This window comes from Alexandromys fortis, unplaced genomic scaffold (genome assembly GCF_014885135.2).
Source record: "Alexandromys fortis isolate MF-2015 unplaced genomic scaffold, M_Fortis_MF-2015_v1.1 scaffold_82, whole genome shotgun sequence".
NCBI lineage: Eukaryota > Metazoa > Chordata > Mammalia > Rodentia > Cricetidae > Alexandromys > Alexandromys fortis.
In genome coordinates this window covers 3,018,904-3,045,786 of record NW_026067963.1, presented here as the reverse complement: position 1 = coordinate 3,045,786, position 26,883 = coordinate 3,018,904, and the positions used below count along the sequence as shown (strand labels likewise).

Sequence of the window (26,883 nt, the reverse complement as noted above, 5' to 3'; positions counted from 1 at the left end):
TACTTTCATAATTCATATATATGATATATATGTATATATATATATATATATATACATATATATCATCTTCTACAAGAAAACAGAGGAACTTTGTGACTGGCAGGCTAACTGCCCTAGCATTTCATCACAAACAGCTCACTCCCCACCGCTGACTCTAGCACTCTATGTTTGCTCTTCTGCTTGTTGTGTCTCCTTTATAATCTTAAAATAGTTTGAAAAATGCAAGAAATAAAATATTTTTAAAGTGATGACTTTACCACACTACTTTACACAACTTAATTGTTACCTAGTTCATAAATACATGGGTTTGACCTAGTTTATATTAGTTAACCTAAACAGAAAAAAAAAATGGTCAAAGTAAACTTATAGTGTGTGGTCGTTTGAAAAAGAACAACTCCCATAGACTCATATAGCTGAATGCTTAGTCACCAGGGAGTAGCACTAATTGAGAAGGATTAGGAGGAATATGTCACTGGAGTAGACTTGGAAGTTTTAAAAGTCCATACCTGGCCCAAGGTCTCTTTTTGCCTGCTGCCTATGGATCAGGATGTAGCTCTCAGCTACTTCTCCAGCACCAGCCTTCATGCCTGCTATAATGATAATGGACTAACCCTCGAACTTACAAGCAACTCCCCAATTCTCTCTCTCTCTCTCTCTCTCTCTCTCTCTCTCTCTCTCTCTCTCCATCCGCACCCACAGGACAGCAGCACTTCTCTATGTGTATCCCAGGCTGTCCTAGAACTTGCTCTGCAGACCAGGCTGGCCTCGAACTCAGAGATCACCTGCCTCTGCCTCCTGAGTGCTAGGATTAAAGGTGTGCACCACCACTGCCTGGTATGGTTTTTTTTTTTTTTTTTTTTATAAGAAAAACCTTGTTCATGGTGTCTCATCAAGGCAAGAGAAAACTGACTAAGACAGAGAAAAGGGGTAAAAAACAGAAACAAAAATCCACCTTTTGAAGAAGTTGCTTTCATGAAAAAGTGCTGGACACATGACTAGTAAACTGATTCAAGAATGCAGCTTAAATCCTGGAGTCAAAGAACAAACCAATAAATTCAGCAACAAAAGAAAAGATCTAATCATTATTATTGATTTGTTATTCCTTGTGTTTTGAGACTAGCCCAAATTAACCTCTTGCGTCAGTCCACTAAACGCTAGGACTAAAGGCATCTGCCACCACACCTGGCCTGAAAGGATCTTATTATATTTACTCCAAAGATATCACCTGTCAAATCATGAATGTGGTTTATTTTATGTTAAAACCTGGAAATAAAACAAGCTCTTAGCAATTCTTCAGCTATGCAGTCAAGCACATATGTCCCGCCATGTTTTGCATCTATTTTCAGTGGGAGCCAGCTCACTGAAGGAGATGGTATTTCTAGTAATCTGCCTCATTTCTTTATACACACACACACTAAACTACTATGCATTTCAAAGTAAAACACATGGTAACTCCTCTGTAAAATAGCCATAATTAGGATTTGAGTAATCTAAGAAACATTTACTGCCAGAAAAGATGTAGTTTTGATTCCCTTGTGATGGAGCAAATTCCTTGTCTTCAAGACTTCTGTGCACAAGAGATAGGACTGAATTCCTTTAAGGTCACAAGGTTGTAAGGGCCCCAGGGAATATTTTGGCCCTTTGCCTCTCCTATTCTCTGAAATGTCTGGAAATGTTTTAAAATTTTAGAAGAGGGGAAAAATAAACCAAGTGCACACATTTTATGGGAAAAGGTTCTGACTATGTGCCAAGACAATGATGTTCACTCAAGAATACTCTGTACAGAGATAGATATCAACTGTGGAGTGATACTTTTATCTATGGAAATGACTTATTTAAAGCCTACTGGGTCTTGTCAAAGTTCAAACAGACCTATTTACCTAACCTTGTCTTTCCTTCTTTTTTTTTTTCTTCCAAGACAGGGTCCTACTATGTATCTCTGAATGTCTTAGAAGTCACTATGTAGACCAGGCTGGCCTCAAACTCACAGAGATCTCCCTGTCTCTACCTCCTGAATACTGGAATTAAAGGCATGCACCACTGCGTCTGGCTATCTTTTCTTATTAGATATAAAGTTTGATGCAAAAACACTAAGCTCACCATCGTTAACTTCTAAGTAGAACTTCCTCCTGGCCTGGGCATGGTGGCAGACTCCTTTAATCCCAGCACTCAGAAGATAGACACAGGTGCATCTCCACTAGTTCAAAGCCAGCCTGGTCTACATAGAGACCTCCAGGCCAGCCAGGGATATAAAGTGAAAACATATTGTAAAACAACAGTTTCCTATTAGCAAATATTTTGGTTTCTCTTGTTTTCATAGTGAAATTTATTGACTTATTAAATGTCAGCTAGTTATTACTGAATAACATAGCCATAAGTCAACAAAAATATAACTACTGCTATCCTCTGGTCACACACATACATTGTAGTTGAAAACAATGTCACATTACCTGGGATGTAGGCCCAAAATCTTACCAAAGACATTTCCCTATGGAAATGATTGCTTGTTATAGATACGATCCATCAAGAAAACAAAATTTTCAATTTTAAGACATTAAAAATTAAAAAAATAAACAAACTTGCTGCATTATATTGACCACAAATGATTACAATATGCAATAGGGCTCTGAGTCAGTCTTACTATCTTAGGAATGTTTATTTGCTCATATCTATAAATTGCCATAATTTAAAAATCATCATCAGAAGGGTTTTATTAGCAACATTTTTGTTGTTGTGTTTTGAGACAGGATCCTGCTATATGGCTTAAACAAACCTTAAATTCTTCATGTAACCCCAGGTTGGCTTTGAATTTATGATCTTCCAAAATTGGTCACTTTTCATTAGATTCTAAAATATAATTTAACACTAGTGTGGTACATAAAAAAATATTCAATGGGATTAGAGAGATAGCTCAGTAGTTAAGAGACTTGCTTTCTTCCAGCAGACCTGGGTTTGATTCCTAATATCAATACTGCAACTCAATGATTTGTAACTCCAGTTCCAGGGGATTAACACCCTGATGCCCTCTTCTGGGCTCAAGGGGTCACCAGGCACAAACATGATACACAGACTTACATGTAGGTAAAACATTCATAACACAAAAGAAAATTCAAGATGTAAATACACACACACACACACACACACACACACTGTGGTGGTTTGAATGAGAATGGTCCCTGTAGGCCCCTAAGGTTAAAATGTTTGATCCCCTATTAGTGGAACTATTTAAAAAGGATTAGGGGTGTAGCCTTATTAAAGGAGGTGTGGCCTGTTGGAGGAGGTGTGTCACTAGGGTAAGCTCTGAGGTTTCAAAAGCTCAGGCAGCCCAGCATCTTCGGCTCTGCCTGTGGATCAGAAGGCAGCGCTCAGTTCCTTCCCCAGAACCACGCCTGCTCTCCTGCTGCAAGCCTCCTGCCATGATAACGGGCTAACTCCAATTAAGTGCTTTCTTCTGTGAGTTGTCTTGGTCATGGTGTCTTTTTACAGCAATACAACAGTAATTGAGACATATATCAAATTGTGATCTATGTGAGTGTACTGCTCGCCTGTACTGCCTGACAGTACGGTACTCCTCCTGTATTGCGGCGTCTGCACTACAGGACCATTCCTGGGCAAGGGCCTGGAGATTTAAACACACAAAGACTCACAGAGACACAGGTCATCCTTGAAACAGGAATGCCCCCCTTATTGTGTACCAGAGCCGCTTATATAAAGATCCTTAACTGATAGCCATGCCCCAGCCAAACGCACCAGAAACCACTCCCCTGCTATCAGGAACTCCTGAGAGTCTCCTGCTCAGAGCAACTGCAAGCATAACACGTTGTTTACAAGAAATTCAGGATCTGGGGGTTCACAGCTCCCAACATGGGAGAAAATATAGAGTATGTGTCTGGGTTACTTCCTTTAATAAGTTCCAGCTCCGTCCACTCTGCTGCAAATGTCATGATTTCATTTTTCTCTGTAGCGTATGTAGGACAGGGAGTGAGTGTGTTGGTGTGAACTGGTGTGTATTTGTGGAGAAGGCCAGAAACTGACACGGTCAGAATGTTTTCCTTAAATCTCTCCTCTGCCTTATTTTCTGAGGCTGGGCTGTCTAGGGTGACTTGCTAATGAGTCCCCAGGATTCTCCTGTCTCTCTGCCACTCAGTGCTAGAGTTAGCACTCTTTGGACCATCTGGCTGCACTGTGGAGTGGAAATGTCTCCCTGATGTGCGGGCTTCAGGGTCCTTTTCGTGTAAGGACAAAAATGGTACGGCTCAGCCACACAGTCAGTTGCACATTTGGTTTTGTGAGATTTCCAAGTGGTAGGTAAGGGTGGCTCTTCCCTCACATCCCTGCCAGAGTCTGCTGCTTACTCAGCTTCTCGGTAACTGTTCTGTGAAGTGAGACGGAAGCTCAAGAAGTAGTTATAACTGGCGTTTTCCTGACGTCTAAGGACGCTGAACATTAAGTCTCATAGGAGAGGAGGAGGTAGAAAAGAGACAAGAAGATAACAGAATGCATTTGCTATGAAGGCATATAGCGAGGAGGAAGAGAGGAGGAAGGAGACCAACATGGAGAAAAGGGGAGTAGGGAAGGGGGTTAAAAAGCCCAAAGACAAACAAGACAGTATGTGTGAAGATGCTATACATAATGAAACCTATTACTTTGCATGCTGATTTAAGAAAGTGATCAGGGAGGAAAGTCCTGAGAGGCTGGAGCAACAGAACAGAGGGGGACGTAAGTGTGAAAGCCCAAACTACATGCAGTGCAATCTTAGGCACCTCTCACTTAGGTGCAGAGTGACCTACACTTCAGAACCTAGGTTACTCGAAACGTGAACAACAAGCAGGCAGGGACATGAAACTTAAGACCAACAGCCTCGCAGAACCAGAAAGAAAACACCAAATGCCTTACTGTCGGCAAGAGCACGGGAAACTTCAGAGAGCGGCAATGTGAGAGCCACTTGTTTTCCAGCTCCAGAGCTGGTCCACATCACTATGTAACACTAACGGCCTTAACAGGGCATATGAATAGCAGGAACTTTGAAAGGAAAAACAGTGCCTAACAGTTTTAAAACCCACTTAGGAATACTGGCTGCTGGTTAAATATAAAAGCTACAAATCTCACAGTCAAGTACTAGGTTCTCCATCTAAATACACTAAATGAGAGAAAATAAAAGAAATAACTCCCAGAGACAAGGGTGAGATTCATATAAAAATATTTTCATTATATATTTATATGTTTGTTTTCAGGACAAGTTTGATCTGATAAATATATTTAATAAATATTAAATAAAGCATCACTATTTGTTACAATAGCTTACCTTGCCGCTGTGAAAGTGAACTGTCCGGTTTATTTCTTATACCGGTTAGATGTCTTTGTACTGGCTTGTGTTCCACTTGTTTAATGTCTGTGTCTTGCTTTTGCTGATACTAAAGAATTTAAGAAATAAAGCCATAATATTATTTTTAAGTTAAAAATGTGTTGAGTTAAATTGGTTATATTATATAAACATCTAATAATTTGGCTTGCTTTCAAAGAGCTGATTTGTCATTTGACTTAATGCACAGCCAGTGTGTGAAGAGGTCCACACCTCCTGAAAGCATCCTCCTCAGCGAATGCAGAGATGCTGCGGCCATGGCACGCGTGGTTCCGAGTGGCAAATGCAGCGACAGTGCGTTCAACAGAGGCAGCCACTCCATCCTCTCCCACCATTCAAAGTCAACACCTGAGATATTTTCTGTTACTGAGTAGACTGCATTTCTAGGTTTTCTCTTTTTCTTTTTTAATTCCCCTCTTCCTTTGGGACATGGTCTCATTGTGTGGCCCACACAGGCCTCAAATCTGTGATCCACTGACTCAGCCTCATGAGTGCTAGGATTACAAGTGCTCATTCCTGTATTTGGCTAGAGTTTTATTAAGTGGAATCATTAAGGATATATTTTTGTGGGGAGAAGGCTCTAGCTTTTACTCAACATAATTTTTGTCAAAAAAAAAATCAAGTAAAGTATTGTCCATCTCAAGAGTCCCTACACTCACAGTGCACTGGGAGTTGTGGTGTTCTAGAATACAGAACCTAACACACTTTGTCCAGTCACCATTTGAGAAACACTGTGTTGCTTCCAATTTGGGGCTACTACAAATATAAAGTTCCTATGGACACTCATCTGTTCTAAATCCTCTAGGGAAGTAAAATGCATAGGTCGCGTGTTAGCTCTATGTCTGTATCACTTTGTGTTCGCAGCCAGCAATGGACTAGAGCTCAGTTGCTCCACGTCCTTGCCAACAAATGCACGGCAGCCCCGGGACGTGGGGGTTTGACCTGCATTTCTAGTCTCTGATGCACGCTCATTTACTGCTCGAACATCTTTTGTTCATTTTAAATTACGCTGTTCACTATTTAATTCTTTTTTTTTTTTTGTTTTTGTTTTGTTTTTCGAGACAGGGTTTCTCTGTGGTTTTGGAGCCTGTCCTGGAACTAGCTCTTGTAGACCAGGCTGGTCTCAAACTCACAGAGATCCGCCTGCCTCTGCCTCCCGAGTGCTGGGATTAAAGGCGTGCGCCACCACCGCCCGGCTCACTATTTAATTCTTTAGTTCATTTTTATTCTCTGGATGTGCCTTTCTCCCACTCTACCACTTGTGTTTTTATTTTCTTAATACTGTATTTGGGGGAGAAATTCTTATTCTTGGGGAATAGAAGTTCTTACTTTTGGTAAACTAATTTTTTTTAATTCTCTTTTTTATAAGCAGTGCTTTTGCTATCACATCCAGCAAGTTCTTGCCTCTTAATCAAAAAATATTTTCTTTGATACAGACACTATTAGCATATTTATTAGCTTTTTTTCTGATCTTTGCTTGAACACAGATTAGCAACAACAAACCCTATATGTTTTATTCCATAAGCAATCTTTATAATATATTTTTAATTTTCTTCCTTGATACCATGCAATATTGTAAAACACCATGCAATGAATACTGATTGAATAAATGAATTCACAATGAGGAATGAATTGCTAATCATGAATACAAAATCGTATTTATTACCATGAGCCTTTATTTAGATTAAGATCTTCAGGAACAATCATCATAATTTTTTAATATAGAAGATTTCATGGGCAATTGGTTTCACTCATTATGAAACTGTTGTGCTTTCACGGATTATACTTTATATATTTTAAAGCTATAAACATCAAACAATACGTTTAAGTTACTGAGCTGGGTTTTATACAGTCACAAAGAGATAAATGATAACAGCAACTTCACTAGGTGTCAGACATTTTATATGTGTGGGCAGGGGACTGTGTCTGCCACAGCATTCATGTACAGGTCAAAGGACCACTTATGGAGTTAGTTCTCACCTTCCTCCTTCAAGAATGTTCTAGAAGATGGTGACCATGTTGAGGCAGTCGGCAGACAGAGATAGGATTTCTCTGAGTTTGCGGCCAGCCTGGTCTTCACAGGGAGCTGCATGCCAGTCAAGATTACATAGTAAGACCCTGTCTCCTTCTGCCACTGCTATCCCCCTAAAAATGTTCTAGGGACTGAACTCAGTCTGGTTTTTTTGTTTGCCTTGAACTCACAGAGTTACAATTCTCATTTTAAGTAAAGCACAAACGCTGTTGCTTTGGTACCTGAGAAAAGTCTTCAGCTGCTCCTGAATCGGCATCATTGCCTTTTGCTGTTGTGTGTGTTACGGGAAGAACAAAGCTAGGACAGGGCTGCAACTCCAAGTCCCTTATATTCATTGGACCATGACTGGCACGTGAATCTTCACAAACATTACCTAAACAAACATGGAGACAAAAGTTAAACTGTCAGAGTTATCTTAGAAAAATAACAAGCAACAAACTACAGTTAGCAGCATTCCTAAGTGTTACTCAGAAACAGCAGTAAACCTCACAGCATGCCTGGTATTAAGCTTGTATTTATATTAAAGCCAAAACCCACAGAGAATGTAAAAATGAGCTATGTTCAAACAGATCTATGGAGTATTTCAAGTAAGGACCAATCAACATCATCCATGCAGTCCATCCCTCCCCCACAGCTCACAATATTCCCACTTACCTTTTCTAGCACTAAAAGGTCAGACTCAATGATACTTTTCATTGAAAAGGTGATCTTGCCCAGAACGGGGTAACAGGAGGAAGGGTGACAGAGGGAGGGTGTCTTAGTTTCATTTCCTGTTGCTGTGAAAAAGGTAACTTAAGGGAGAAAGGGCTGACTTGGCTCACAGTGCCAGGTAACAGTCAGTCCCTGTGGGGAGGTCAGGAGGCAGGAATGGGAAGCATGAGTCACATGACACACAGTCAAGAGCAATGAACAAGGCATGAAAGCCCTGCTCAGCCTGTCTTCTCCATTCACACCACCAGGAGGCCCCAGCCAGAGACTGGTGTCTCCCACAGTGGGTTGGCCTTCCAGTGACCCAGATAAGTGCCCACAGCCACATCTAATTTAGATAACCTCTCACTGAGACTCCCTCCTCAGATAATTCTAGACTGTGTCAAACTGACAAAAACTACATTATATAGTATAATAATTTTATATAGTTATAAAAATGTCCTTATGAAAGTCAGGTGGTGGCGGCACAGGCCTGTAATCCCAGCTCTTGGGAGCAGAGGCAGATGGATCTCTGTGAGTTTGAGGCCAGCCTGGTTTACAAAGGGAGTTCCAGGACAGCTAGATGGGTTACACAGAGAACTTTGTCTTGAAAAACCAAACCAAACAAACAAAAAAAGTTCTTACAAAATCTAATAGCATGTACAATGAATACATGTCACTGGAAAAACAGTAATACTAAATTAAAGTACTGGGCAATTCCTGGCTAGAAAAGGCTGGTATCAATCAGCTCTGTTTTGTTGTATTTTTCTTCAAATGACCACATTCCTCTTTTTTAATCTAAATGTCACCTCAATCAAATCAGTAAAAAGAGCAGAAAAATCTCTAAAAAGTGACACCACTGTAGCCTGTGTTGTCCTTTATGCGCCAATGGCTCTCACATACAGCACTTCACTGAGTCATCTACACAGGTGACATCACTGTACCTGTGTTCTCTATACACCAAAGGGTCTCACACACAGCACTTCTTCAATGAGTCATCTAGAAGCTAAGAAGCAACAAAGACCTAAAGAACAACTTCTAATTTTTGGCTTCATAGTTCATGTTCTTCCCAAAATATTTTTAATACATATATGTTCATGTTTACACAGGTGCACATACTCTGTGTGGAAGCTGGAGGACCACTTCAGGTCTCCATCCTTGGGAATGCTGTCAGTCTCCCATAAGATTCCCTTTGGCTTGAAGAATTATGCTACTTTCGCTGATCAACAAGTCAGAAGAGATCCTTCTATTGCCCCAACATTGAGATTACAAGTGCATACCACCATCCTTGGCATCATACTTCCCCCACTAAAAAAAAAAAAGAAAAAAGTTTTTTCTTTTTAATTTTATGTGCATTCACAGTGGCCTGCATGTATATAGCGCTCCATGTGCATATCTGGTACCCAGAGGCAAGAATGCTGGGAAGCAAACCCAGGTCTTCTGCAAGAGCAAATAGCTTGGACGCTCAGCCATCTCTCTAGCCTCACGCTAGCTTTTGTGTGCACCCATCCCAGCTCTCATGCTTTCAGGGCAAGTGCTTCACAGACTGAGCCAGCCAGCTCCTTCCACAAATATTTCTAAGAAAATTCTGTTTTTCTTATTAATGCCTATCTTTTAAATATAGCATAATTTCATTTAATCAATGTGAAAGACTTTAAGAGTTATTCATGAACTAAATTGTTTAAAATGAAATATTCTAATGACAGCATAGACATTTTCATGTTAAAGGCAATCACCTTCACTGGAATCAAACAGCTGACAATTTCCTAGACATAACAGATAATCACTCTCTGATTGATGTTTTATGTTAATTCAAGTTTTTATGTCAGATCAAGTTTTTAATGGGCTTTGCACAAAGCAAAATATATCCACTGAGCTTTAATTTTTACCTCTCTAGTAGTTAATATGTACAAAGCAATTATGAAGACAGCTACCTGGCTAACTCTCCAGCACTACATAAGATTAATTAAAATAATGGCAATAACATACAAAATATAGAGTAACTGATATTTCTGGTGGTAGATTTGCTTTTTAAAATTCTGGCATTCCCTTTTCTAGTCCTATCTATGACTGGCAAATAAACTAAGAATTAGCATATTTAATGCTGAAAGAAAAATATTAAAAATTTATTTTTGCTGATGATATGATAAATACCAAAGATTCTAGTCTACTAGACCAACAGAACAAGTATTGGTGTTCCTAAAATAACTATGAGAACTAATAAGAGTCTTTGGTGCCATGACACGACACTATAAAAATATTCAAAGCCATTAGCTTTTCCTTTCATTATAACATTATACTTTCATGATCAAAACTATAAAATATTAACAAAATTAGTAGACTCTATATGAAGACAATTATGAAATCCTACTGAAAGTCAAAAATTCCACATGAGGAATCCTAATGAGTACAGCAGCAGCTTGCTGTGGTTTGACCTGCATTTCTAGTCTCTGATGCATCAGAAAGAGGCTACAAACAAGTAGAAAAATCCAACCCAAAGCCTAGACTGGAAAGTCGACAACACAAAGGAAAAAACTAAACTAAACTAAAACAACTGAGAGGTGTGCTACCAAGCAGAACGAGCTCCTTTAAGATTACCTGGGTCTTGAAAGTGAATCATGAGTACCATATCCCTGGGACTTAGCCCAGCAAGGATCATATCCATGCGCCATGACACAGCCTTTATAGGCCTTTCTGGGCTGACCATGCCGGCAGATGATTTGCTGTGGATATTGCTGAATTTGAAGTTGGCTCTCCAAAAATGGCAAATTCATGAGCATGCCCTTTGGTTTAAATGCTGGTATAAAAGAAATAATTGTTGCCACTAACAAAATGGATTCCATTGAGCCATCCTACAGTCAGAAGAGATATGAAAAAAATGATAAAGAAGTCAGTACCTACATTAATAAACTTGGCTATGGGCTGGAAAGATGGCTCAGTGGTTAAGAGCACTGACTGCTCTTGCAGAGGTCCTGAGTTCAATTCCCAGCACCCACATAGTGGCTCACAACCATTTGTAACTCCAGTGGTAGAGGATCTGACACCCATGTCAAAACACCAATGTGCATAAAATAAAAATAAATAAAATTAAAAAAAATGAAGCTTGGCTATGATGGCTTGGAGAGATGGCTCAGTTGTTAAGGACCCAGGTTTGGTTCCTAGAACCCAATGCTAGCTCACAACCATCCACGACTCCGGTTCCAGGGAATGTGATGCCCTCTTCTGGCCACTGTAGGCAACAGGCACACATATGGTACACTGACATATGTTGCAAAGCACCTCTACACATAAAACAATGAAAATAAGTTTTAAAGAGAACTGTTGATGAACCTGGCATGGCAGCATCTGTGTAAAAAGTGCTAACATGCCATGGGTCAAGGATGCAAAGTCACTCATAAAGACAGCAATGACCAGAGCTGGAGAGATGGCCAGCAGTTAAGAGCACACTGGCTGTTCTTTCAGACCACCCAAGTTCAATTCCCAGTATCCACATGGCAGGTCAAAACTGTTTTTAACTCCAGTTCCAGGGTACCAAACACCCTCATACAGATGTGTGCACTTTGGGATGTTTCCTACCATCAATTTGCCCAAATGACAAGCCTATGCGCCTGCCTCGCTCTCCTAGCTGTCTATAACATTGGTGGTATTGGTACTGCTGCCGTGGGCCAAGTGGAGACGAGTGTTATACCTGTTTGGTGGTTAGCCTTGCTCTAGTCAATGTCACAGTTAAAATATAAAGTCTACGGAATTGTACCTGAGGCTCTTCCTGGTAGGTGTCAATGTCAAGAATATGTCTGTCCAAGATGTTCCTCTGTAGCGACAGCAAAAATGTCCCACAATGGACGCAGCTGGCTTCACTGCTCAGGTGATTATCCTGAATGATTCAGGCCAAATCAAAGCTGGCAATGCCCCTGAACTAGACGGTCGCAGACTTACACAGCAGGCTAATTTGCTAAGCTGCAAGGAAGACTGATGACCTTTCTTTCCAGCAGGAAGTCAGAAGATACCCTCACTATCCCATCTGGTGAAGCTGCCACGGTGAATATAGTTCCAGGAAAGCACTGTGTTTTGAGAGTGTCTCTGACTTCCTCTTTTGGCTCATTTTGCTACTCCTATGAATCAGATGTTGTGTTTATCAAGGTAACAGGGAAGGAAGAGAAGGAGGCTGATGAAGGTTTCAAAGTCACCACGTCTTCCCAGAATGCCCAAAAAACTAAATGAGTTTTATCATTACACCTGCATGGATGGTCTCAGGACTATTTGTCTCAATTGGCCATTTAAGTTCAGTATTAGGTTAATAACAAGGCATAGTAAAATCCCACACTCAGAAGGGAGAATGTTTTGTTTTATGGACCTTCAAGTTATTAATTTTTATAAGTAGTACATTTTAATAGAAGCAACTTGACCAAACACGTGTCTGAGAATTTTAAGAGCCATTAAAATAAAGTTTAGTGAGGAGGGGATATAGACTGTGATGGTTAATACTGTCAATTAAATAAAGCGTAGAATCACCTAGGAGACAGCCTTTGGGCATGCGGGTGAGGAATCACGATTACCTGCAGCGGGAAGACACACAAGAGGGCCACTACCATCCACGCTGCAGTTCTGGACAAAGTAAGCTGAGCAGCATCACCCATCACTCTGCTCCCTGACTGTGGAGCCCAGGGGTCAGTAGCTTCATGCATACTGTCAGGCCTTCCCTTCTATGACGTCTGTGCCCTTGATCTCTGAGCCGAAACAAATCTGGTCTCTCTCCCATCCCTGCTGTCATGCCCTCCTTCTATGATGTCTAAGGTAACACATGATAACATGCCCAAAATAAACGCTGTCTCCCTTAAGTTGCTTCTGTCACAGCAACAGGATGGTACTGAGAAGTGGGCTGATCACATGGTTCTTGAGGCTCTGGAATTGCTCTAAGGGAAGATGGTGGAAGGGTTGCCAGTGGTGGGTGGGCTATCACAGCCTAGAGTACTGCTAGCAGAGGGTAACAGGCCATTCTGGTAGGCCCAGAAGACACGCTAAAAAGAGAAACACAAACAGCGGAGGTTTATGAGGCTTCAGAGAGGAACGGGGACTCTTGCTGGAAACTGGGTTAACAGCACTCCTGTGCCGCTCTGGCAAAGACTTTGGCTGCATCTGGATCCTGAGGACCTGAGTGGGGTTGAATTTAAATGTAAAGGACTCATTTGTTTGGCATAAGAAATTCCAAGACATTCAGGCTGTGGTATGGCAACTATTTTAACTGCTCTCACCTAGGTCTACGTGAGGGATCCAAGAGCTAAGCGGAAAGTGTGTGTTTCACAAGGAAACTACTAGGAGCAAGTGAACCTGACAAAGATTTGAAAGCAGCTCTAACTGCTCAAGTGATAGCAGCCTTAAGGAAGCCTGCTACTTTGTTCTACCACAACAGAAAAGGTGTCCTGAGGGCAAGACTCCAGCCAGAGAAAGCTCCCTTTGTGAGCAATGCTAATTCATTTGAAAGAGGAGCGCCTAACCTGGAGCAGACTGCTGCTGTGGCAGTTCCTTTGCTCCTTGAAAGCCTAGAAGTGTTTCCCAAGGGCGCACACAGGAGCTGGTGTAACTGGTCTGAGGGCTCAGCCTCCTCCCAAGCTGGCAGCACAAGTTAGTAGCAGCATCACTGGTTTTGCAGGCAGGAAACACTAGATAAAGAGGCGCGTGGAGGCCTGACTCGAGTCAGAAAGCCCTGAGACAAAGCAGCGTGTGGCAAAAGTCTGATATAAAACTGCAAAAGTAAAACCCAATTTTCAGTGGAGAACCCAGGATGTTGGAAATACCAGGACCAAAATCCACTAGGACCAAGGGATACCTGCCAAGGAAAACTCCAGACATTGAATAAAGTTGACCTGAGGAAAGGCTATGGTATGCTGCAGTTAACAGAGATGGAGGAGTAGGGAAGGGGCTACCCAAGTCCTATGGAGCCCCCAAAATTGTACCACAGGTCCTCGAAGCTGGACATGGAGCTACCGTATTTGATACTTTCCCTGCTGGGTTTTGGTCTTGCTTTGGCCTGATTATTCCTTACTACTGTCCCAATTATTCCCTCCTGGATTTTTACACAAGGTTGTAATTATTAAAAACAATGAAGACTTTCCATAGTAAATAAATTTATTATAAAATGGTCACGCATCTATGGTGACAAAGGGGGAACGTCATTGCTAAAGATAACTGAAGTGGGCTCAAGTTCATACAATGGAGAACGGTGACAGCCAACACTGTCAGCTTGGCAGGATCTAAAGTCACCCAGAAAACGAGCCTCTGAGCATGCCTGAGGAACTATCTAGACAGGTGAACCCAGCTGAGGAGTGGCCTTAAGCATCCCATGGGCAGAGGTCCCAGACTGATTCAAAGAAGAAAGCAAGCTGCACCCCAGCATTCATCGTCCTGTCTACTGGGCTCGCTGTCAGCATCTGCCTCCCACTCCTCCCACTCCTCCCACCTACAGATGGGACCCTCTGAACTATAAGCAAAATAAACTCCTTCTTCCTTAGGTTGCTTTGGGAAGATATTTTATCGCAGCAGCAAGACACATGACTAAGACACTGACCAATGAAATAAAGAGAACTCAGAAATAAAGCCACACAACTACAGCCACCTAATCTTTGACAAAAACAATCATTAGAAAAAAGACAGTCTCTTTAACAAAGTGTTGGAAAAACTGGGAATCTACTTGTAAAAGAATAAAACTGTATCCATGTTCCTGTACAAAAGTCAATTACAAATGGATGAAACACTCTACTATAAGGCCTGAATCTCTTCAACTGCTAGAGAGAGCCATGTCTTTAATAGTCACAGGCACAAACTTTGTAGACAGAATTCCTATGGCAAAAGAGGAAATCATTATGAGAATAAACAAATGAGATTACATGAATCAAACAGTTTCTACACAATGAAGAAACCACCAACAGAACGAGGAGGCAGCTTACAAAATGGGAAAAGTAACTACCTACATATCAAACAGAAGATTAATACCTAAAATATAAAAAACTGCACAAATAAAATGCTAAAAATTTAGTAATTTTATTATTATTAATTATAATGTTATTGTTATATTATAACAATAGTGAAGTAACCAACAGGCAGCTCTTATAAGAAGAGGAACCAGAGCTGGGAGATGGCTCGGTAGAGACAATGCTCGCCATGCAAGCAGGAGGAACTGTGTTCAGATCTTCAGCACACATGTAAAATCCAGGCATGCCACTGTGTCTGTACCCGCAGTGCTGCCAAGATAGAGACAGGCAAATCCTAAGGACTTTTGGACAGTCAAGCCAGTTGGTGAGCGCCAAGCTCAGTAAGAGGCATGATCTCAACAAACAGGTGAAGACTGATAACGGATGACATCAGCATCAACCTCAGGTCTCCACACAGACACTTCCGTTGGGGGAGCGCATGGCATACACACATACACATCTCTCTATACACACAGACAACAATTTTTAAACAGAACCACAACATCAATAAGTATTCAAAACAGTGTTTAATATTCCTACCTTCTATGGAAATGCAATTAAAAACTGCTTGAGATTTTACCCCAATCAGCCTGGCTATTATTAGAGAGAAAGACAACAAATGCTAGAAAATGTGAAGAAAATCCTTAGTCACTGTCGGTAAACTGGCATCGCCATTCTGAAGTCAGGAGGAGCTTTCTCAGAAGCTAAAGACAAAATTCCTACAGGACCGCAGAAACCACAAAGGACTCTTAAGTAGCACGACCACAGGACACACGCACATCCCCGATTACTGATGTACTGTTTATAAGCCAAGACAAGCAACCTTAAACATCTATTAAGAGATGGGTAGATTAAAAGGAATATACAGAGACATGAGAGAATTTTATTCAGCTGTAGAGAAAAAAAGTGACATTTGTAGGAAAATGAATGGAACTTGAGATCTCTGTGCTAAGGAAAATAAGCTAGACAAGACTCAGACAGACAGATATCTCCTTTCACTTCTGTGTGCATGCGTGGCTAGAGCAGAAGGTGTCTGGAGATGGGACAGGAGGAGGAAGGGAAACGGGATGCACGTGACAGGAAGAAAAGGCAACTGTCTGGCGGGGCAGAAGGACACCATCAAAAATTAGGAAGATGGGAAAAGGTGAGTGGGTGGAGAGGGACGAATAAGAACACTGTATGATCTGTGTGTGGAAATACAAAAATGAAATCTACTACTTTGTATGCTAAAATTAAATTTTAAAATCAGAAAAAAATCAGAGGCATTAAGTTACTTGAATAAAGACCCACAGAGTTGGAATTAAAATCCATTTCTGAAATTCTAAAAACCCAAGCTCTCAACCACTCAGCTATACTGCCTCTTCCAAATATACTCACATATGTAAGTATGTTTGTATGCACACACACACAAACACACATTCACACATACACACATATTCAACCTTATGCAACATTGCTTGCTATGGTTAAAACAATACAATAAATCTACTGTTGAAAATCAGAAGCTAAAGAAATTGTTCAGTGGTTAAGAACATGCACTGCTCTTCCAGAGGACTCAGGCTTAGCTTCTAGCACCCACATTAGCAGCTTAACCAAGTGTAACTCCAGTTCGAGAGGATCAGACAATCTTTTCTGGTAACTGTGTATACATCACCTCTCTCTCTCCANTTTAAAATGGCATAATGAAACCTAATTCTTTGCAAACTAATAAAAGTTTTAAATAAATAAAAAAGATTTTCTAATACACTAGTCATTATTAAAAATTGTCCTTCATTATTATGAACTGCCCATAAAGGAGCATTCTGATGTTATGATTTCTGAAATATATTCAAAATATTTTCTAAAGCAATGTTTATATTTTATGGATGATAGCAAGGATAAAGTATATATACGATTTTCAGTTTCTGCATACTTCAGAATACTGTATATCCAGAACAGGCTGTTCAATCATACTAAACGGCCACTGAGATAGTTTAGTGGGTGAAGGCACTGGGTGGCAATTCTGATGATCTAAGTTCAATTCCTGAGACCCACATGATAGGAGAGAATCAAGCCTGGAAGTTGTCATCTAAAGGTGTGAACACGTGCTCATGTACACACACATGAACACATACACACATAGATAAACAATAAAATTTTAATCCTACTAACAAGTATTCAAGTTATATACAATCCGTCCTATTCTTAAGTTTGCCTTTTGATAATAATTACCTCTGTCTCAAAAAGATAATTTAATCATTATCAAATGACTAGGATTTTTCTAAAAACATGTTTTCATTAATACAAAAATTATTTACTATACCACAGGTGACCCTTTGGTCATTATTACAGAGAAAGAAGGGCTGTAAACCCATAGATTTTAGTCTACAAGAGCGCACCTCCTAGTGTCTCTCAGGTGATCTATGAGTGCCCCCTAGAGCCCACTCTGTTATTACACTCCGCACAGTGAACTACGTGTATACTGACCTGAAAGTGTGTAACAAGTGTAATACTCTCACCATATGCACAAAATGGTAAACAGCTGCAATTTTATGCGTATCCTGCCAGAAATTTCAGCCTTGACTCTCCTTCAATTCTGAACAATGAAGGCTCTTACTCAGTATGACGCCAGCTCTAAACACTCACAAATGCTCTCATGTAAGCTCAGCAAGGCTGTACTCCTAGTGCTGCATTTAAGTTGCATAAAGAGTAAAATTTTTTGTATTGATGAAATCTCTCTTTGATATTGGAATACATTCTTACATATGGTCATGTTCTACATCATTTTAATGCTTATACTTGTGAGTCATATGGTTTTTGCTAGTGACATTACTTGCTGCCTACTTTATATTTATTTTATAACGTAAAAATTATTTTGGAAAAGAGGCAAATTGAAGTAATTTCCTTACTCTGTTTCAGAACAGGTGACAAAGCAGTGTAGAGAACTACCAGCGTTAACACTGCGTTTGGCCCAGGAACTGCTACTCAGCATATAAGGCAGAGGTGTGTCAAGATGGTCTGCAAATGTGAGGGGCCTGAAGATGAGGAGGGGAGTGGCCTGGTCATGGAAATCTGACAATGATTAATTACCGAAGCTGATGTAATGTTCTTACAACTAGACTAGAAGTTGGCAAGAATTCCATGTGGACTAAATGGTCACTGAAAGAACTCAGTGAGGCCCTCAGATGGCTAAAGGCTTTGTTAACAACCACACATCCCAGCTTCCACCCGTCACTCCACGCAGCACTAACAACCATTTCTTGACTGGACTGTGACATGAAACAAAAGCTGGGCTGTATATGACAACCGTCAACTCAGTGGTTGGACTGAGGAGCCCAAACGCTTCCCAAAGCTAACCTTGCATATAAACACGGATCCTGAGTACTGTCTGCTGCCAATCTACCCACGACCGCGTTCTGAATCCCAGGAAACCATTACATCTGACAAGTATGCTCAGCAAACAGATGCAGAAAACTGTGAGAAGCCTGAGAGCAGCGTTGGTCAGAGAGGGTCCAATTCTTCTATCAGGGTATTCTCCATGACCACATCCAACCGCCAGCCCCACAGCCCACACACGCTTCAAAAGGTGAACAAACTGGGTTTGATGAAATTAGCTACCAAGTTTTGCCTCAAGACCAAACTCGCCTCTCTCTCACTAGCTAACACGCCCACAGAACCGTTAGCAGGATAAGTACTTCACAGCCAGTGGAACGCAGAAAATACTTTCCAAGATTTTGTCAAACTATGAAGCATACAGTTTTTTATAGCAATAAGCAAATCTATTTTTTGTTGACAAAAATTGTACTGACTATAATGATCCCTATTTGATCTAGTTTGAGTCTAGTTACAGTGGCTTAAAATTCAACCTGAAACCTCAATTCATTCTGCACCAACCTTACACAGAATGCAGTAACGAGCCTGAAAAAGTCAGAAACAAAGAACATACAGAGCTCAATTAAGTGGCCAATTTCCATCTGCAAAGTTACCCATTTACAGAAACATATTTCTAATTAAAGATTAATATTTATAGAAACTTTATGGTCGATTTGTGGATCCCTCTGAAGTGGTAAAAAGCTGACCCAACCCAGCATCCAGTTCCCCACTCTGCACAGGCACTTTCGCTCTGGCACTGTAAAAGGTGACCTTGGCAGTCAGCTTAATGCCAAGTGTTCACATTCTCTGTTCATTCTGTCTCCTCTCCATCTCTCCTCCATCCCCATTCGTGTGTGTGTGCATGTGAGAGAGGCACACACACACACACACACACACACACACACACACACACACACACGACTACTTAGAATGGCACCCAAGCCATTTTAAAAAACAATTACTGTCCAATGTTCCTGAACATAACGAGGTTCTGTCATGCCTATGGAGATGTGTGTGTTAGAGATACTTCCTTCAGGCATGAGTTACAGTGCTACTGGCTGTGATGTAAGGAATCAACAACATAACACAGTGTCTTCAAACAGAAATATACACGAAACCAGGTTATGCAAGAGGCTTGCTAGAATCCAATCCTCTATTTCTCCTAGGAGCAAAGGTTCAGTGTTTGCTAATATATACATGCTTACTTTATAGGCTACAGCTACCACAGACAATAGAAATTAACTAAGGCTAGTAATTTCCAAAGGGCTAAAAACAGAAATTCTAGTTACTCTCTAAGATAGCCCAAATGCACTGAACACTGCATCTGGAAACTCACACAGTGTAAAGAGTAACAGCAGTATGATCTCATCCAACTTTGTCCCACACAGGACTGCTGGTTCTGAGGGGCTGCTTACATTTGCTATTACACATTAAAATAGTACACCTGCATTAAAATAGTACACCTGCATTAAAAGCTTTAAGCATTTGTATATATATAAAAACTATCTCATATCCTTCCCAATGGTGCATATACTAACAAAAACATATAAATCATGTTCAGGAAAAAGTATGTGTATCATAGAAAAGTTACTACCTTTAATAAATAAATCTTCAAGCCTCCATTTAAAAAAAAGCTGAACTTCTCAAGTCAGACAAAGGACATGACTATAAGATTATAATGTAAAACACACTATAGCCATCAGCATGAGAAGAAGAAGAACCTGAAACAGGATTCAAGGTAAAAGTTACAGAAGCATTAAGAAACAACTCTGTTGTGTGTACCTGCGGCCATGTCAGGCTGAAGTGACATCCCAGGGTCTGCTCGCCGATCGGAAGGCTCTGCAGTTGGAGTGGGCTGCAGCACACAGACAGATGCTCCCGCTAAGATGTCCTCCGCGGCTGTCAACACGAGCCTTTGTCCCTCGCTAAGCTCGCCCACACTGTTATCCAAGTCCTTACAAAACAAGAAAAATTGCTAAAGCCATTGTATTAGACAGTCAAAGAAGGAAATACTTTTAAAATATCATGATACAAAACACATAAGTGCTTATAATGTCACACTTAAGGTACATGAAAGGGAAGTCTAAGAAGGTGGTTTAAGGAGCGGTAAGATGGCTCAGCAAGTAAGAATGATTGCTGCAAGTCTGATGACCTCAATTCGAGCCCGGGGCCCACAGGCTCACATATACAATAAATAAATGTAAACATGTTTTCAAACAAAAGTTTAATCAGGCATACAGTACTATGTGTGTGTTTCCCCATGTGCATATGTGTAGATGGGTGTGGGGTGGGGCTGCACATACACATGTATGTGTGTGTGCGTTTCCCTATGTGTGTATGTTTAGATGGGGGTGGGGTAGAGCTGCACATACACATGTATGCGTGTGTGTGTGTAGAGGCCAGAAGTCAACAGCATGTGTCTTTCTTAAACATTTAATCTCTCATTGAACCCATAGTTCAACCCATTGTCTCTAGTGGCTGGCCAGGAAGCCCCTGGGATCCTATTGTGTCTGCATTTCCAGAGCTGGTATTGAGGTGCACACTACCATCCCCACCTTTTTACTGGCTGAGGGAAATCTAAGTTCAGGCCCTCATGCTTGTGTGGCAAGCACTGACTATTATTATTGGTTTTCAAGCTCCAATTAAACAGAAATAATATCTAAGAAAACTTAAAATATTAAATACTGGTACCCATTATACATTGTTTGAACAGCTTAAATTGGAATAAAAAGTATACTTCTCATTTCTTTTGAATTAAAATTGCTTAAAACTGCTAGTGGGGACTTTATGTTACTTGATGGGAATCATATGCCTCGACTACCAAAAAGATTCTATCTATACAAATAACTATTTTTCTTTCTTTTTGAGGCAGGGTCTTGCTATGTATTCTGTTCTATTCTCAGACCCCAAATCATCCTGCCTTAGCTTTCTGAGAGCTAAGACTGTAGTCACATGCCTGGTCGTGCCTGGTCAACATGCTGAAAAGTGAGAAAACATTAGCAGAGCAGTGGAGGTGCACACCTTTAATCCCAGCACTCAGGAGGCAGAGGCAGGAGGAGCTCTGTGAGTTCAAGGCCAGCCTGCTCTGCCAAGTGAGTTCCAGGACAGCCAGGGCTGTTACCAGAGAAACCCTGTTTCCACAATTTTTTTTTAAATTTAGTTATTTAATTTCCCCCTATATTTATATCTAGACAAACGAACCAACATCTTTATGGTTGAACATTACCTCTGCTTGCTGTGAAACTAGTAACTCCTGTTCTTGCTTAGTAAAAAGCGAAAGAATAGCATTTGGATGAAGCCTTTTGTGGGGCCTCCTAATCACCTGTCCTTCGCTGGGAGGGTCGTCTTCCTAAAGCAAACACAAGGACATCAGAAGAGGTTATTAAACAGTTATGACTAATAAAACTGTAGGAAGAAATGACACCAGTATCTTTCAAAAGACGATCTTATTTTCACACAGCCACCGAGAGCACAGCCGCAGTCAGTTCTTCCTTACCATGTCGAAGGCATCCTGCAGAGTGCTGGATAGGCTGTCGTTTCCGTTCAGCAGGTGCAAGTCCCCATTTCCTAAGACTTGAAGCAAAGCAGAGTGATTTAGAAAACCAGAAGACATTTACTAAGTAATCTGGCCAGAAAGCACAGAATGTTATATTTGAACTTACAGTTCAGTAGAAAAACTGGTAAAGTTCATATTTAGGTCATTATTAAATAAATTACTCGCCTACACAGCTTTTTATTTCACCTACTCTGTCAAAGTTTTTGGTGTTGTTGGGGGTGTTTGTTTGTTTGTTTGTTTGTCTGTCTGTTTTCAAGACAGGGCTTCTCTGGCTGTCCTGGAACTCACTCTGTGGACCAGGTTGGCCTTGAACTCAGCCTTCCCTGTGCTGGAAGGCGTGCGCCACCACGCCTGGCTCAGAATTGTTTTTTAATTTAATTTTTAGTCATCATTTTATGTGTATGAGTGTTCTCCCTGCATGTAGGCCTGTGCATTGTGTACATGGTTGGTACCCATGAAGGCCAGAAGATGGCATCTGAGCCCCTGGAACTAGAGTTACAAACAAGTGTGAGCCAGCATACGGGTGCTGGGAACTGAACAGAGATCCTCCAGCAGTGCTCTCAGGCACTGAGCCCCAGGTCAGAATTTTAAAGTGACTGCAAGCAGCACAGCAGCTATGACGCTGAGACATGGGCACCTCGACAGGCTGTTAAACACACTGAATAGTGAATACCACTAAAAGCGGTTCATCTTTCCAGGAAGCACACTGACAGCGCATTGCTAACTTGAGGGAGGCAATTCTGCCTCAGCAATTCCACTTGCAGACATGGGCTATGGAAGCTACGTGCAACAGTGGCTGTTACAGCCTGGTATGTAGTCCACAACACAGAAACTATCCACATGAACCCCTTCACTCAAGCATTACCTGGATAGATCACACACCACTGGAAAAAGACATGACCCATGTGCTGATGTTGAGATATGCTTACCACACATTACCTGGTAAAAAGTTCAGGTTTTATAATAATATACACAGCATGATCCTATATAAAGGTACATATAAACACATAAGTATGTATTTGTGTGTCTGCGTATGCAGAGAAAAAAAAACAGGTTGATAGAATATATCTCAAGCTATTTTCAAATTAGCTGGAGAGATGGCTCAGCAGTTAAGAGCATTGCCTGCTCTTCCAAAGGTCCTGAGTTCAATTCCCGGCAACCACATGGTGGCTCACAACCATCTGTAATGAGGTCTGGTGCCCTCTTCTGGCCTGCAGACATACACACAGACAGAATATTGTATACATAATAAATAAATAAATTAAAAAAAATCAAATTAATTCTAAAAGGAAAGAATTCTGAGGGAGATTTTATTCTTCAAAGTCAGAGCCCAGAGAAGCTAACCACCCTCACAGAGCAGCTCTTCTTTCTACTATGCCATGCTAAAACTTGAAAGTTCAGAAAAACATTTTTAACAGAAGTTATCACTAGGGAAATTACTATAATGTAACCAACAAAATCAATTACTGTATGTTAACTTACTCTTGTTAGCCAAGTTCTGGCCACAGCTAAGTAAGATCTCCCCTTCAGAGATATGTCTGTCCAGAGTTTCTGTCTCAGTGGCACTAATGCTCAAAGAGTTCTCCAGTGTTGATGAGCCGGAACTCGGTATCTGCCGAGGAGAAGGGGCCTTGGTGCCCTCAGGAAGTGGGGTTAAGGGAGCAGGCTCTAGTGGTGCAGGCTGGGCAGGGAAGTCGACACTCCCAGGTTCTTCATCTTTGGCCACAGACATTACACTAACAAGATAAAGGCACATTTTCAATTCAAGTTCACTGAAGGTCTACATCCATTCATATATACAAAAACAGACTTAACTGTCTCTTTTAGCAAAGTATTTATATGATCTACACTAACATAACTAATCAACAAGTTATTTTCCGGAGGTGTTGTGCTTTAATCAGGAGCCACCTTGAAAGCTGCTCTAGCCACAAAGGAAATTTATATGTGAATTTAGTAATATAAACATTAATTGATTACAGTAAATGATGATCTACACTAGAGAAATTATTTTATATTTCATTAGTAATCTGACAGTTTACTCTTAACTTACCTAAGCCTTTTGCAAAGATGAGACAGTATGAATAAATTTAATTTAAAAATATTTATATTGTATACAATTTGTTTTTTTTTTCCTAAAGAATAGATGAAAACCATGAATGGTGGCAACATGCCTGCCTTCCCAGCACTAAGAAGGCCAAGCCAGGAGGATTAGCAATTTAGTAACAACCTCAGTTGTTCCTGGGTTTCCTAACAAGCCACCCCCCAGGCCTTCTTATCCACTTTACATGCAGGAGTAGAGTGTCCAGAGAGGACTGGCAGGGCTGCAGAACAAGGGTGTGCTCGCGCTTACATAGCTCTCGGGTGAACAAGTTCTTCAACAGAGTTGGGATTCTCTTCATCCAGCGGCAGGTCTCCACTGTCCCATGGCTTAGGAAGTTCAGGGCTTGATAACTTCAACTTGTCAATGGAAATTTCAGACAAAGTTGGGGTAAGCGCTGCTGCTGGAGGAGGTGTGGTAACCGGGGTAACCACTGGGGTACTAACAAGTGTGACGGCAGGTACATCACTTTCTGAAGATAAAAAAAAAAACAACTCAGTAAGCAGCTTTCTAGTAAGATGACTTACTGTTCCAGATAACCTCTGGCATTGAAATAATGGCAATCATAACAATGACAACAATAACGGCTTTTAATAAAATTTCTAAAATTGTTAAGGTATAAAAAGTAAAACCTTGAAAGGATGGCATTTTTAGAACTGCCATACATTGAAAGCAGTCTAAGCAGTTATTAGATTACATATTTTCAGAAACAATAGCGAGGCATGAATGGCTCCCCTGCAAATTCATGTTAGAAACTTAATCCTCAATCCACACGTTGCAGTGTGCAGCAAGACCCCTTGTGAGCTACCCAGGGGTAGATGAGCCTGACACGGGATTAGCAGTTCCATGAGAAATAAGACCTCGGCTTGCAGGCTCTCTGGCTGCTATAGAATGCTTTTTTGTCATTCAAGATATAGCAAGGGGGCTCTCACCAGAGGCAGCCCCTTGGCTTGACTTCACAGACTCCTAAATTTTAAGAAAACAAACAAAAAAACCTCTTTAACGTATAAATTACCTAGTGTATGGTATTCTGTGACAGCTACATAAACAATTCCTTAGTTTCCTTGCAAGAAACGGTATTTCCTAATCAAAAACTATAGTTGCCAAAAGTAAAACTGAATTACAGAATTTTTAGGTGCAGGCAAGATGCTTCAGCAAGTGAAGCACCTGGCTGACACCCAGAGTTCTTCAGTCATGGTCCCATATGAATGAGAAAACCAGCTTCACAGTTCTCCCCTGACCTCCACACACGTACCATGGTGTGCGTGTGCACACACACACACATACAAACCAATGTTTTTAAGGAAACAAGGTTTCTACCTTTTTCAGCACATATCTCTTTAAGAGGGGAAGCCACATCCTGATCAGAGTCACAGGGAGAAGAATCTGGAGTTTTTACTAACTCGGGCTCCTGAGGAGGCGGTGGTGAGCATGGAGGAGTAGGCTGTGGTGTAGCTACTGGAGTACAAACTCTTACCTAAGATAATTTAGTGAAACAAGACACACCATGTTTATAATCACCCAAACAAAATCAATATGAAGCAGTAACATGAACTCAATCATGGACTATACAGAATTTAAGCGATGGGCAAAGTAACAATAACATAGGACCTTAAAAGTTCTCTGGTTCTTAAGTATTTAGTTGCCAGTGTAATACTCTTGGGCAATTGAAGTAACTCTGCCTCTGAAAGAAACACGGAGGATTAACCAGATTCAAGAGTTGGAGGCCAGCTTGGGCAATATAATAAAACCTCATCTCCTAAAAAATAAAAAACTCCCAAAACTAAACTTAAAAATTTAGGGGTTTGTTTTTTGTTTGCTTGTTTATTTATTTATTTTGGTTTTCTGAGACAGGGTTTCTCTGCGGCTTTGGAGCCTGTCCTGGAACTAGCTTTGTAGACCAGGCTGGTCTCGAACTCACAGAGATCTGCCTGCCTCTGCCTCCCGAGTGCTGGGATTAAAAGCGTGCGCCACCATCATCCGGCTTTAGGGGATTTTTAAACTCTAAAAGTATCTCTATTGTATAGAAAAGGCTAAATAAAATATAGAGTTGAGGTATCAGTTCAAGTTTTCCCAAAAGCCTTTATTCTCAACAATTATACACTCCCTGTTTATACTTGTTTTTCCAAACTGTCTTAATCACTGCCATGAAAACATGTGCAGCGCAGTGAGCGAAGAGAGGCGCACGGGGACCGGGTCAGAAAGTCTCACTCTGAGCATCGAGTCATTAAAGCGCATACATCTATCACCTATCACACGCTGTGTAAGGGAGGAGGACAAAGAGAGGAAGGAAGGCAGAGGACACGAGAGAAGCAAACAACATATGTGTGAAATGTTATAACCCATTATTTTTGTATGTTTACTGAAATAATTAATAAAAAAACAAAGAAACTTTCTTAGGAAATACTGCCAGTGGTTTTAAGGTAGAGTCATATATCCTCAACTTCTGGATGTTTTTAAATATAATAGGGGGCTGGAGAGACAAGGCTTAGCAGTTCGTCCAGAATACCTGGATTCAATGCCCAGCACCCACATGGAAGCTCAAAACTGTCTGTTTCCAGGAGATCTGATGCCACCTTCTGGTTTCTGTGGGAACTTCACACAAGTGGCAGACATACGTGCAGAAAAAAAACACCCATACATTTAAAACAATAAAATAATTTTTTAATATAGGGCAGATATAGAGACAGATTTTAGAAATATGTTCAACTGCCATCAACTGTGAAATGTAAGTAAATACAGGGAAAAAAATGGTTACTGTGTCACACATGCAACTTTTCTGCAGATTTAAAAATTTCTAAAAAAAAAAAAAAAAAAAGGTTCCAGCTG

General features: G+C 40.8%; 1 protein-coding gene across 2 annotated transcripts in view; it reads right to left on the bottom strand.

Moving 5' to 3' along the window:
* Positions 1–26,883, bottom strand: part of Kiaa0586 (KIAA0586 ortholog) — a 92,971-nt gene that overhangs the window by 22,982 nt on the left and 43,106 nt on the right. Inside the window, exons 22-29 of one of the 2 annotated variants that reach the window (XM_050153563.1) lie at positions 25,375–25,531; positions 24,307–24,526; positions 23,439–23,692; positions 21,897–21,973; positions 21,627–21,749; positions 20,183–20,354; positions 7,616–7,767; positions 5,306–5,414 (exon numbers count right to left, since the gene is read on the bottom strand). In XM_050153563.1, the coding sequence (XP_050009520.1) occupies positions 5,306–5,414; positions 7,616–7,767; positions 20,183–20,354; positions 21,627–21,749; positions 21,897–21,973; positions 23,439–23,692; positions 24,307–24,526; positions 25,375–25,531 (1,264 nt within the window). Of the gene's footprint in view, positions 1–5,305; positions 5,415–7,615; positions 7,768–9,200; positions 9,390–20,182; positions 20,355–21,626; positions 21,750–21,896; positions 21,974–23,438; positions 23,693–24,306; positions 24,527–25,374; positions 25,532–26,883 lie in introns of those variants that run through there. The other variant, XR_007593787.1, reaches the window with a different exon arrangement.